Here is a 14,528-nt window from a genome sequence, read left to right as displayed (position 1 = left end):
CAGGTATTCTGCACAGCTAACAGTAACAGACACAAGAAAAGAGTCTGAAAAACAGCAACATTATGCGGTAGTGTGACTATCTGAAGCACCCAAGGCCTTGTCTAAGCTAGAGAAATTCATAATTGAAGCAATAATAGTGGAGGCTGTAGTGTAGGACTCAGCACTTTTACCCTACATGTTGCCTAGAGTAGCCTTAGACCATGCAATGGAAAAATGCCTAAGTCCTCTTTACAGAACATCCTCCACTACTTCTGCCACTGATGGAGCTGCACTGATGGTGAATTACCAGTTTGAATTTTGCTGGCGTAAATGCACCCTCAGAGAGACCAAACCGAGAAATTGATTATTGGAATTAGACAGACAGACACTGTGACAGACAGAATTTGGCTGGTTAATACTTTGCTTGTCACTTCATCAATGTCGTATTCTGCACTGGAACCAGGCCAGGGATCAGTTCATGGGCAGGCTCAGACGCACTGACAGGAAATTGGTAGGCTTTGGTCCATATCGCTCAAGGAACAGAGATAAGAGACAGTACAGTATCTTCTGTGTCTACTGCAGTCGGGGCTTTAGCAAAGAGGCTCATTTTGTGAGGTTTTGGATTGCTTTACTTTAGATACAGGGAAAGTAACAGGTCCCCACCATGTGACTGAACATACTTATGAGATGGTAATCTTTTTAAATGAAACAATATTACTGGTCATAGTTTACGGGATCTTTAACTCAACCCTAGAGGCACTGTGAGCCACAATAGCTCCAACATGTTTAGGGGCTATAAGAGAAAAGAGGTGGTTTATTTGGAGTGCACAAGGAGAATGAAATGTGGTTTCTCTTCTCTCCCTTTCTACAGGAGGGGATGGTCAGACTCTACAGAAGCAAATGCTACACTGGAAAACATTCATTCCTAGGCCTAGCACCGATCCAAAACTTACCCAGCAAAAATAGCTCCAACAGCTGACACGAACCATTCTGGAGAGTTAAATCCAAGTATTGCTACGCTGTGGAATCGTTCAAGACCAAGCTTAAAACAAAAGAGCAAACACTGGGATATGTAATGCAGGCATATTAGAGAGAAAGATATAGTCAACACACAAAAAAATAGATTTGGCTTCTTTATTATTTATGCATTTAAAAATGTACCCATCCATAGCTCTAGGCATAAGTGCAAAATGTATTAATAGACCATATATACAATAAAAATGGAATCACTGTCTGCAATTAACACTCCCTAAGTTCATGCAAACATAAGACTCTCCCACCCTTCACACCCAACTTCCCAGTCCAGCCCAGTCCCTCCAAGAAGGTCTGAAAAACAGAAGGGCTTTGCAACATGAACTGAAGTTCAACAAATATTAGACTTATCCCGTACTCAGAATCTTTACTAAATCCTTTTCACCTTGCCAGGTTAGATTTGTTTAATTATACTTACGGCCAGATTGTGGACTTAGTACATAGCCCCGAATGAGGAGTGTTGCAGAGCTGTATGGCCCTGGGGCATCTCTGTGAAGGATTATACTTCAAGTTCCCTGGGGAACAGGGAGAAATATGCATGCTGCCCTTAAGGATGTTCTCCCTGCATGCCCAGCCCACTCTGTGGGCTTGTGCAAGATGGGCCATGAATCAGACCTCTCTATGACCCTCTATGTAATCTGCATCCCCAAGGAGCAAGTCCCCATTCTCAGGAGCACCAGGTCTGAGACTGTGCCCTTTTCCTACCTAGGGCCATACACGAGGAGAAGGCTCTGTGTGCCCTCCCTCCTGTGGCCATAAGGGAACAGAGCACAACCTAGTTGTTCATGTAGCGCTGCTCTGTTACTGTCTATAGTGACAGATGCCACCTGTGCCAACTTTTGTTGGCATTATTTTCTTTTGAACTCTTTCTGAAAAATATGCACTAGTTTCTAGAACATAATGAAAACTAACTAACATACCTGACATTTTAGCATCCAAAGATAATCTAAAGACCATGCCAACACTCTGCATCACAGACTCTAAAAAAATAGTCAGCCAAGACTCCTGTATTGCTCCTTTTCTTTTTACTCTTGTCTCCCTGATTGCAACTGCTTTCACAAGCGGAGTCTCACCTATTGACTTTGCCACTGTTTCTGCCAACACCTTTGCAAGAACAGGCATCAGTGCCATCTGCTACCATTGAAAATATTAGTATCTGTCTGATATACAACTAAAATAGTATAATAAATATAACTATAACAATAATAATATATTAAATAGAAATATTTACTAATTTGCCTCTCATTGGCTTGGTCAATCATAAAAAAGAAAATTGCTAGCCAATTCAGAGATTTAAGAGACATAACTTGTTGGGGCCATCAAATATATGGTCCTTAAAAGGAAGGTAAATCCCAGGGGGCATTCCAGGATGAAACTCATCCTCTACTACGGGTTGAGGGGGTCTCATTAATATTTGAATGGTACAGTTACTAGAGATTTAATTCAATAAAGGCTGTTATGCAGAACACGTGACTGCTACTCTTCATAAGGACTGAAAACCCACAGGAATGTTTTCATGCTATGACCTGTAATAAAAAAACCTGCATAACGAGTATGGGTTTGGATTGTTGTTTTTTTAAACATTTACCTTCAAAAAGCTTTTGGCTGCTTTCCAGGAAAGATTGTAATACTCTGCAAATGTGATCTTTTCCCATTTTCCATTCTTTTTGCTGGCCATAGCATTGAGAGGCCCATATTTATCCACAGTCTCTTTGAACATCTGATGAACTGTTATTGGAGTTTGTGAACATGAGTGATCTATTCTCAGCTTGACCACACTATCAGCAAATGTAGTCCATAAAGGCTCTGAAAGGCAAGTTATTATCGAGATAGTAGATCAGTGAAAAAAATAGTGTGTGATCGTGTAATTAAAGACTACTATTATAATGCATATGCATGAAGGATCAAATTAAGGTTGCATGGGCAACTTTAATTCTGGCATTTCTAAACTTCTGCATGCTTGACTTTGCAACCTTAAAGTTCTTTTAACAGAGGGTATATTTTTTAAAAGTATAATTTCCTAATTTTTTAGAAAACTTAAAAATTGGAAAAAAAAGTCATAATGTAGAACCATATTCACCCTCCACCTGATTCATCAGCAGAGTTGCGATCTTTAGAGCCACAGCACAGTCCATTACGACATATGCTAATGCAGTAACTGGTAGCAGCAGATGGCTGTACGTGAACATGAAACTAGAAGGGGATGGACACACACTTTGGATTTAACTACACAGGGTTCAGTCAAAGCTTTTTGACAAGCGTCAGGTAACTCGCAGAACGTAAGTCACACCTATAGTGCGCACACAGAACATCTGTTCCATTTTCAATTCACATGGTGTGAATACATGGCAGTGGTTTGCTGAGAACCGAGGGCATAAAGTTTTCGATGAGTATCCCATGGTCCTTTATTTTGCAGCTGACCAACATGCATCCTAGAATTGTTTTTGCTGTGATTTGTGGGAAGCCAGGTGATTTCACGTTTTTTTTTAAATCCCATGTTTCCACTGTCTTCCCCCCATACATCCTTTCTGGGCAATTTCATACCATTTTTGAATTGCTGTCTTCTGGCATGGACCCAACAATGCTCCGTACTGCTATGGTGACAAGCACAAATATGCAGAGGCTAGTTGGGCTGTATTACAGCAGCCATAGCCAGATGACTTCAGCAGCAGACTTTGCCCAACACACCACTGAGCAGATGATGTGGGAGCAGGAGACTATTCTGTGGCAGACGCAGCAGCTCCTCCAGCTGCAGAAGAACACCTTGAGGCAATTGCAGCAGGATGAAGAAGAAGAGGACAATGCCAAGTCGTTGGAACTAGAGCACTGGTTCCTGGATCTGCCATGTGGCATTCAGCACTGTTTCAGGGCCTGGGAAACCAGCATGGATTGGTGGGAGAGGATCGTTTTGCAGACCTGGGACAACCAGCTGTAGCGAGAGAACTTCAGAGTGGGAAGGACTACCTTTTCTGTGATCTGTGCAGAACTGACCCAAAGCTGCAGCTACAAGTACTGTAGTACCAATATGCAGTGTGCCATACCCATAGAGAAGCAGGTCACCATTGCCATCTGGAAACTGGCCACCCCAGAATGCTACCGATCTGTAGCCAGCCAACTTTGCATGGGGAGATCAACTGCTGGAGCCACTCTCATGCAGGCCCTATGCCACTGATAAGGTGCTGTCCAGCCAGGTCATAAACTGGGTAGTGCTCCAGAGATTATTGATGGCTTTGCATGGGGCAACTGATAGAACCTATGTGCCTATAATTTGACACACACACCCCAGCATGCCCCCTCCCATCAGGATGCAGAATTTATAAACAAGAAAGGGGTATTTAACCCTGGTGCTTCAAGACCTGGTTGGCCACCGCAGTAGGTTTACAGACATAAGTGCAGGCTGGAAGGGTCCACAGTGCTAGGATCTTTCAGAACGCCGTTCTATTTAAATTAATGGGAAAAGGACTGTTTTTCCCTGAGGACTACTGTGGACATTAATGGTGTAGACGTAGGTCCAGTTATTCTGGGAGACCTGACTTATCCTCTGATGCCCATTATGGTCCTTTGGATGATAATTTAAGTGAACTAGAACATACTGTCATCAATGAAATATAGTCTGTGGATACTCATACCTCGATGCCTCTGTCATGCAGTCTGGAGTGGCTCACAGCTGTGAGTGCCTACCTCAGGGCAGAGTGTCAGAAAACAGGGCAGACACCCCAAATTGGTGGTGTATTCTATAATTAGATTTTACCAAGCCAGTAACAACTGTGAACTTCTGGATCACAGTTCCAATCTTACCATGGAGTCAAAGACACTACCCTTAGATGCCCCAGTCTATCTTTCCACTATTTTTCCATTGAGACAAATGGAACTTAGTGATAAATGGTCACTTACACCAAAGATCACACCACATTTAGGTTTCTCCCAGTTCCAAGAGACCAGTCACTTACCTCAGATCAACTGGTACTCTAGATCTTACAATAAAGACAATATATGTAGCCAATCCCATAAAAAACTATCTAAAGGTTTATTAACTAGGAAAAAGAAATAAGGAAGTTATTTACAGGTTAAGAGTAACAGCCGTGTTAGTCTGTATTCACAAAAAGAAAAGGAGTACTTGTGGCACCTTAGAGACTAACCAATTTATTTGAGCATAAGCTTTCATGAGCTACAGCATCTGATGAAGTGAGCTGTAGCTCACAAAAGCTTATGCTCAAATAAATTGGTTAGTCTCTAAGGTGCCACAAGTACTCCTTTTCTTTTTACAGGTTAAAGCAACCAAACATATACACACAAACAAGTTATCTAAATCCTAAGAGTGCCAGAGTTTTAGTGATCTATCAATTCAGAGTCTCTTTCAGGGTGGACCCAAGAGGCAGCCCCAGGGGATCTCTGTCTTCAGTTTGGTGTCTCTAAACCTGTCAGAGTTCAAACAGCCAAAAAGATGGAAAATGTTCATGTGACTTTGTTTTATTTTTCATTCAGCTTCTAAGACACAGGGCAAGCTTCCTTGCACATAGTATTTCCTGATGCAACAGGGCCATTAACCAATCTTTTTTATTGTGATGTTCCTTGATGGCCCAACTGATTTTGATAGTCCTTTGGGATAGGCAGGGAACAAGTCCTGTGCCTGGATTCACAAGTTCAGAGCAAACATTCTCAAAGACATAAAGCAAAACGTACATGTTTTCTTATAGCATGGAATACCGACATTGCATGTGAGATTAATACATGCAGCAACTTACAATCATTTCATAGAGTCCAAATACTAAATACATTCTTATAAGGTTAATACCTATTTTGAGCAAAATTAACATACAGGCAAACTGATCTGGTTTCCAGCTGTGAGTTTGTTAGGTCTTAGCTAATGGCTGCAGTCTGGCTGGCAGGTAGCCTGCCAGCATCACAGCCTCCTCATCAGAAGCTATTTCATGTCAGTTAGAATTGGAGTCAACTCTGAGAGGAAGTATCTGATATTCATTTTCTTTTTTATATACTATCAAACAAGATTCAGAGAATGGAAGTCAGTCTGATCTCTTCTTAATACTATGTTACGTTTGGCATAGGCCAGTAAACAGTAGGTTGCTGTTTGGTATGAATTATTATAAATGCTTACAGCAATTTTTGTTATAAACACTTCAAAACAAACAAAATAAACAAAATAAGCTCTTTGCACATGCCAGAGCTTTAATGCTTTTTCAGTCTGATTGCTTTACAAGGAAGCAAAGGAGAAAGCAAACTTTAAGCTAGCTTGCATGACTTGCTATGAAACTTTGAGCTTTTTTTACAATATTGCCTCATAACAAAATATTAAGCTTCAGGACTAGAAAAAAAAATGAATTTATTATCTGATCTATCTTGGCATCTGGAAAACTGCTAGATGGTGGAACAGCCCAGCACATGCACAAGTAAGCAGGGCCTTTCAGTTTCCTGACAGCAGGATATATTCCCACTCCCGTGCTCCAACTGCTGTCATTGAATAATCTATTTTTTTATTTTCACATCAAATCTCACTTGGGGTTGCCAAAGAACTGACCTATCCTTTTCATGGGAAAGTCACAGATCTAGCAGTTGATGGGTCAGGGGAAAGGGAGGAAAAAGATTAAGCTGTGACTGTGTTCTTCCATAGCTCTTGCACATATGCCAAAATTGAAGCTGACAAGAAGTCAATTTCACAGTCTGGACATGATGGCTTCCGAAACGACATTTGTGTACCCAGCCAGATATGTCCAAAAATGGGTGGAAAAGCGATCCAGAGCAGCATAAAGACTCCATAAAGCTGGGATAGTTGGTATCCTGAGTATTCCATAGCAAAAGGGGATTCCCCACCTGCGGCAGAGTCAGAGTGGAAGGCATAGTCTGGGGAAAGAGGATGTGGCCAGAGAGCAGCTGCACTCTACTGCTAGGGAAGTCGGGAGCAACTCAGAGCAGTCCTGAGTCCTGGAGCTGCTCTAAATTGTGCCTCCACCAAACCAGCCTTCAAAATGCCTTAAGATAGGGAAAAATGTGGGACAAAGATCCAAAATGAGGAACACATAAAATTATTCTTGCAAAAACTTAAAATGTTGAAGGATTCATCCCTTTAGTGTAAACAGGCTATAACTTCAGTTCCATGATTCTTTAGTTCCGATGTAAATAACTTTCAGCAATAAAAGTGAGGGTACACCAGGTAGGTATGCAGCATAGCTAGCTTGGGAACTAAAATGATCAATGCCTCTTGAAATAAGGTACAACTGAGATATATGGATTGAGGAGTCACAAAGGTAGCATAAAACCGACTTTGCTCCCTTGGTTCCATGCTGAGCCCAGCTTAATCAGACCAGAGGATACAGCCTAGCTGTAGAGAATTATAAAAATTACAGATAAAGGTAAAAGTAGAGAATAAAGACAGACTGCACAGGAAATTAAGTTAATGAGACTTTTCAAGTTCACAAGAAGTGAAGGAGGATGTGGGGCCTCAAAGAGAAGTCAGCAATCACTGACTGAAAAGTGTTAAACATTGCTTAAAAAGTTAGTCATTTGCTACCCTGTCTCACGTATTGGCTCCAAATAAAGAGTAAAGCAGAATGAAAACTGAAATAAGCTGTGGCAGATAGCAGACAAAGGACCACTGCATAACAACACAACACAACAATACAGCATTTCTTGATTAGAAATTTGCTCTCGTTCTAAGAAGAAAAGCTTGTAAGACTATGTGGAACAGTACCAGCTGGTAACCCCTGCCATAATATTTAACTAGCTTATCCCACATTAATCATAAGGCAGCACCACACAACTGTGTCATTTCAATTTACCTAAGAACATAAGAACAGCTATACAGAGTCAGACCAGTGGTCCATCTAACCCAGTATCCTGTCTTCCAACAGTGGACAGTGCAAGGTGCTTCAAAGGGAATAAACAGAATAGGCAACCATCGAGTGATCCATTCCCTGTCATCCACTCCCCGCTTCTGGCAATCAGAGGCTAGGGGCACCTAGAGAATGGGGTTGCATCCCTGACCATCTTGGCTAATAGCTATTGATGGACCTATCCTCCATGACCTTATCTGATTCTTTTTTTAACCCCGTTATACCTTTGGCCTTCACAACATCCCCTGGCAATAAGTTCCACAGGTTGACTGTATATTGCGTGAAGAAGTATTTCCTTTTGTTTGTTTTAAACCTACTGCCTCTTAATTTCATTGGATGACCCCCTGGCTCTTGTATTATGTTAAGGGGTAATAACACTTCCTTATTCACTTTCTCCACATCATTCATGCTTTTGTAGACCTCTATCATATCCCCTCTTAATTGTCTGTTTTCCAAGCTGAAAAGTCCCAGTCTTTTTAATCTCTCCTCATACAGAAGCTGTTCCATACCCTTAATTATTTTTCTGCCCTTCTCTGTACCTTTTTCAATTCTAATATATCTTTTTTGAGATGGAGTGACCAAAAATCATTGGAGATTTTTAAAAGCAGGTTAGACAAACACCTGTCAGGAATGGTCTAGAATGATAGCTTAGTCCTGCCATGAGTGCAGGGGACTGGACTAGATGACCTCTCGAGGTCCCTTCCAGTCCTATGATTCTATGAAAACGACACACAGTATTGAAGGTGTGGGATTACCATGGATTTATATAGTGGCATTATGATATTTTCTGTTTTATCATCTCTCGCTTTCTAACATTCTGTTAGATTTTTTGACTGCTGTACCACACTGAGTGGATGTTTTCAAAGAACTATCCACAATGACTCCAAGATCTCTTTCCTGATTAGTTGTAGCTAAATTAGCCCCCATCATTTTGTATGTAGAGTTGGGATTATGTTTTCCAATGTGCATTACTTTGCATTTATCAGCATTGAATTCCATCTGCCATTTTGTTGCCCAGTCACCCAGTTTTGTGAGATCCCTTTGTAACTCTTTGCAGTCTGCTTTGGATTTAACTATCTTGAGTAATTTTGTAATTTCTGCAAATTTTGCCACTTCTTTGTTTGCCCCTTTTTCCAGATCATTTACGAATATGTTGAATAGCACTGGTCCCAGTACAGGTCCATGTGGGACAACACTATTTACCTCTCTCTATTCTGAAAACTGACCGTTTATTCCTATCCTTTGTTTCCTTTTAACCTGTTACTGATGTATGAGGACCTTCCCTCTTAACCCATAACTGCTTACTTTGCTTAAAAGCCTTTGGCAAGGGACCTTGTTAAAGGCTTTCTGAAACTCCAAGTACACTGTTTCCACTGGATCACCTTTATACATGTTTGTTGACCCCCTTGAAGAATTCTAATAGATTGGTGAGGCATGATTTCCCTTTACAAAAACCGTGTTGACTCTTCCTCAACAAATTGTGTTTATCTGTGTGTCTGATAATTCTGTTCATTACTATAGATTTAACCAATTTGCCTGGTTCTGAAATTAGGTTTACCGGCCTGTATTTGCCAGGATCACCTCTGGAGCCCTTTTTAAAAATTAGCATCACATTAGCTATCCACCAGTTATGTGGCACAGAGTCCAATTTAAATGATAAGTTACATACCACAGCTAGTAGTTCTGCAACTTTATACTTGAGTTCCTTCAGAACTCTTGAGTGAATACCATCTGGTCTTGGTGACTTATTGCTGTTTAATTTATCAATTTATTCCAAAGCCTCCTCTACTGACACCTCAGTCTAGGACAGTTCCTCAGATCTGTCACCTAACAAGAATGGCTCAGGTGTGGGAATCTCCCTCATATCCTCTGAAGTGAAGACCAATGCAAATAATTCATTTAGCTTCTCCTCAATGGCCTAATCTTCCTTTAATGCTCCTTTAGCACCTTGATCATCCAGGCTTTGTTTGGCAGGCTTCCTGTTTCTGATGTACTTAAAAAAATTTGCTATTAGTTTTTGAGTCTTTAGCTAGTTGCTCTTCAAATTCTTTTTTGGCCTGCCTAATTATACTTTTACACTTGACTTGCCAGAGTTTATACACCTTTCTACTGTCCTCTGTAGGATTTAACTTCCAGTTTTTAAAGGATGCCTTTTTGTCTCTAACCACTTCTTTTGCTTTAAGAAAAGGAGTACTTGTGGCACCTTAGAGACTAACCAGTTTATTTGAGCATGAGCTTTCGTGAGCTACAGCTCACTTCATCAGATACATACCGTGGAAACTGCAGCAGACTTTATATATACACAGAGAATATGAAACAATACCTCCTCCCACCCCACTGTCCTGCTGGTAATAGCTTATCTAAAGTAATCGTCAGGTTAGGCCATTTCCAGCACAAATCCAGGTTTTCTCACCCTCCACCCCCCCACACAAATTCACTCTCCTGCTGGTGATAGCCCATCCAAAGTGACAACTCTTGACACAATGTGCATGATAATGAAGTTAGGCCATTTCCTGCACAAATCCAGGTTCTCTCACTCCCTCAGCGGCACTGCTATGGGTACCCGCATGGCCCCACAGTATGCCAACATTTTTATGGCTGATTTAGAACAACGCTTCCTCAGCTCTCGTCCCCTAAAGCCCCTACTCTACTTGCGCTATATTGATGACATCTTCATCATCTGGACCCATGGAAAAGAAGCCCTTGAGGAATTCCACCATGATTTCAACAATTTCCATCCCACCATCAACCTCAGCCTGGTCCAGTCCACACAAGAGATCCACTTCCTGGACACTACAGTGCTAATAAACAATGGTCACATAAACACCACCCTATACCGGAAACCTACTGACCGCTATTCCTACCTGCATGCCTCCAGCTTTCACCCTGACCACACCACACGATCCATCGTCTACAGCCAAGCTCTGCGATACAACCGCATTTGCTCCAACCCCTCAGACAGAGACAAACACCTACAAGATCTCTGTCAAGCTTTCTTACAACTACAATACCCACCTGCGGAAGTAAAGAAACAGATTGATAGAGCCAGAAGAGTTCCCAGAAGTTACCTACTACAGGACAGGCCTAACAAAGAAAATAACAGAACGCCACTAGCCGTCACCTTCAGCCCCCAACTAAAACCCCTCCAACGCATTATTAAGGATCTACAACCTATCCTAAAGGATGACCCAACACTCTCACAAATCTTGGGAGACAGGCCAGTCCTTGCCTACAGACAGCCCCGCAACCTGAAGCAAATACTCACCAACAACCACATACCACACAACAGAACCACTAACCCAGGAACTTATCCTTGCAACAAAGCCCGTTGCCAATTGTGCCCACATATCTATTCAGGGGACACCATCACAGGGCCTAATAACATCAGCCACACTATCAGAGGCTCGTTCACCTGCACATCCACCAATGTGATTTATGCCATCATGTGCCAGCAATGCCCCTCTGCCATGTACATTGGTCAAACTGGACAGTCTCTACGTAAAAGAATAAATGGACACAAATCAGATGTCAAGAATTATAACATTCATAAACCAGTCGGAGAACACTTCAATCTCTCTGGTCACGCAATCACAGACATGAAGGTCGCTATCTTAAAACAAAAAAACTTCAAATCCAGACTCCAGCGAGAAACTGCTGAATTGGAATTCATTTGCAAACTGGATACTATTAATTTAGGCTTAAATAGAGACTGGGAGTGGCTAAGTCATTATGCAAGGTAGCCTATTTCCTCTTGTTTTTTCCTCCCCCCCCCCCCCAGATGTTCTGGTTTAACTTGGATTTAAACTTGGAGAGTGGTCAGTTTGGACGAGCTATTACCAGCAGGAGAGTGAGTCTGTGTGTGTATGGGGGTGGGTTTTTGGGATGGTGGCACTTTTTTGTCCTCTTACTATGTTTTTACCCCAAATTAAATTGAGTCACTACTATGGAGCTTTTAAAAAGTTTCCATGCAGCTTGCAGGTGTTTCATTTTTGGGACTGTACCTTTTAATTTCTGTTTAACAAGCTTCCTCATTTTTGTGTAATTCCACTTTCTGAAGTTAAATTCTACTATGGTGGGCTTCTTTGGTGTCCCTCTTCTCCATAAGGATGTTAAATTTAATTATATTATGGTCGTTATTACCAAGTGGTTCAGCTATATTCACCTCTTGGACCAGATCCTGTGCTCCACTTAGGACTAAATCAAGAATTGCCTCTCCCCTTGTGGGTTCCAGGACTAGCTACTCCAAGAAGCAGTCATTTATGGTGTCAAGAAACTTTATCTCTGCATCCCGTTCTGAGGTGACACGTATCCAGTCAATATGGGGATAGTTGAAATCCTCCTTTATTATTGAGTTTTTATTTTTATAGCCTCTCCAATCTCCCAGAGCATTTCACAATTGCCATCACCATCCTGGTCATGTGGTGGGAGTATATTCCTACTTCTATAGTCTTATTATTCAAGCACGAGAATTTCTATCCAGAGAGATTTAATAGTACTGTTTGATTCATTTAAGATTTTTATTATATTTGACTCTATGCTTTCTTTCACATATAGTGTCACTCCCCCACCAGCATGACCTACTCTGTCATTGCTATAGATTTTTGTATCCTGGTATTACCATGTCCCATTGCTTATCATCATTCCACCAAGTTTCTGTGGTGCCTATTATATTAATATCCTCACTCCTTTTACTGTTTCCTTCTCTCTCTCTCGCTCTCTCTCTCATGTCCTTAGCTAGCTAGTACATGATACTAATCTCTAAGAAAGGGAGCTCGTATGTCTAGTTTTTAGAATAGGGGAAGGACATCTGAGTTCTATTCCCAGCTCTGTCACAGACACACTGTATGACTCTGAGCAAGTTGTTTAACCTTTATGTGCCTTAGTTTCCCCATCTGTAAACTGAGGATAATAATCATTACACCTCAGAGATGTTGAGATTTAATTAATTAAAGCTTGTAATGTGCTTTGAGATCACTGAGTAAAAGGCACCAGAAAAACTGAAATTAGTAATCAAGATGAAGATTGATGTCAAAAATTTCAACTGTAATGAAAAATGGAAAATCAAGGAGAATAATGACCAATACTATCCCCAAGGATACATCTACCACAGGCTATAATAAAATAAAAAATATGATTATATCAAGTCGTTATAGCGTGTCTGGACTCATAGGTTCTCTTTCAGTTCTGCCAACTAACTCACTGTATGACCTTGGGTTTAACCTCTTTGTGGTTTGGTATAGCTGTAGAATGAAGATATTATTTGCCTACCTCAAAAATGCTTTGATATGTTCAAAGCATGGATGCACAACAGAAGTACAAATTATTATTACTAGGTTGTCCCTTACAGCCCAGAAAAGTTCGTCTTCAATTAGTTATTTATATTTTATGCTGTCACTCTTGCGAAGTCTAGTGTTGCCTGAGACATAATTGTGAATCTGTGCTCTGGCAATGTTTATTTTCAGCCTGATGTAGCAAGTTAGTATGCACTGTTTTTTGCACTATCTGCTGTATAAATATCAACAGAATAGGAAGGGTTATTCAAAGACAAGACTGGAAATTCAAATTAACATTACTTTGAATAAACATGACTCCAGTAGATTTGTGCCTCCACACTTCACTTGGGACACTTTCCAGAGATGGCTAGCACGCAGCTCTATGAAGCAATGTTCCCAAGACTAATATAAGAGCAGAAGGAAATAGGCGGAAGTCAGTCATAGCACAACAATTCCAGTGTCCTCTGTCAAACTCTTTTTAAAGCAGCCAGCACTATTAGACATTTTATGGGTATATGTTACAAAACCAAATATTTAAAAATTGTGTGGAGAGTCCTCTATTAGAGCTTGCTGTAGAGGTGCCATAATCTCGAAAGTGTCTCTATTCCTGGAGTCACCGAATCATAAAATGGTGTCAATCATTGCTGATACCTGCTACAGATTAAGCATGATTTGCAGAATGCTTAAACTCTTAGTGACTTCCAACATAATACCCATGCTCTTTGAATGGATTGGATGACACGTAAAACCTAAGAGCATCTTGACATCCTGCAAGGCCAGAACAATCCTGACCCAGGAAGCTTCAGGAAGCAGTTAGCTTGATGAATCATCTGCTCAAGCAGGACATTCTAAATCAATAAAAAGAACAAGAGTACTTGTGGCACCTTAGAGACTAACAAATTTATTTGAGCATAAGCTTTCGTGGGCTACAGCCCACTTCATCAGCTGCATGCAGTGGAAAATACAGGAGGATGATTTTATATACACAGAGAACATAAAACAATGGGTGTTACCATGCACACTATAACGAGAGTGATCACTTAAGGTGAGCTGTTACCAGCAGGAGAGAAGAAAAACCTTTTGTAGTGATAATCAAGATGGGCCATTTCCAGGAGTTGACAAGAACGTGTGAGGAACAGTAGGGGGGAAAAACACACAAAGTAAAACTATTTCCCCGTGTTTAATGACACATCCACTCCCAGTCTTTATTCAAGCCTAATTTAATGGTGTCCAGTTTGCAAATTAATTCCAATTCAGCAGTTTCTCGTTGGAGTCTGTTTCTGAAGTTTTTTTGTTGTAATATTGCGACTTTTAGGTCTATTGTCGTCTGATTTGTGTCCATTTATTCTTTTATGTAGAGACTGTCCAGTTTGGCCACTGTGCCAGCAATGCCCCT

At 41.0% G+C, this 14,528-nt stretch overlaps 1 protein-coding gene across 1 annotated transcript in view; it reads right to left on the bottom strand.

The window, feature by feature from the left end:
• Nucleotides 1–14,528, bottom strand: part of ACSBG1 (acyl-CoA synthetase bubblegum family member 1) — a 66,857-nt gene that overhangs the window by 29,906 nt on the left and 22,423 nt on the right. The window contains exons 4-5 of the mRNA XM_077829318.1: nucleotides 2,600–2,817; nucleotides 933–1,021 (exon numbers count right to left, since the gene is read on the bottom strand). Coding sequence (XP_077685444.1) covers nucleotides 933–1,021; nucleotides 2,600–2,817 — 307 coding nt within the window. The remainder of the gene's footprint in view (nucleotides 1–932; nucleotides 1,022–2,599; nucleotides 2,818–14,528) is intronic.

This window comes from Eretmochelys imbricata, chromosome 10, assembly GCF_965152235.1.
Source record: "Eretmochelys imbricata isolate rEreImb1 chromosome 10, rEreImb1.hap1, whole genome shotgun sequence".
NCBI lineage: Eukaryota > Metazoa > Chordata > Testudines > Cheloniidae > Eretmochelys > Eretmochelys imbricata.
Note: the sequence above shows the minus strand (reverse complement) of the source record. Positions and strands in the feature narration are given on the sequence as shown.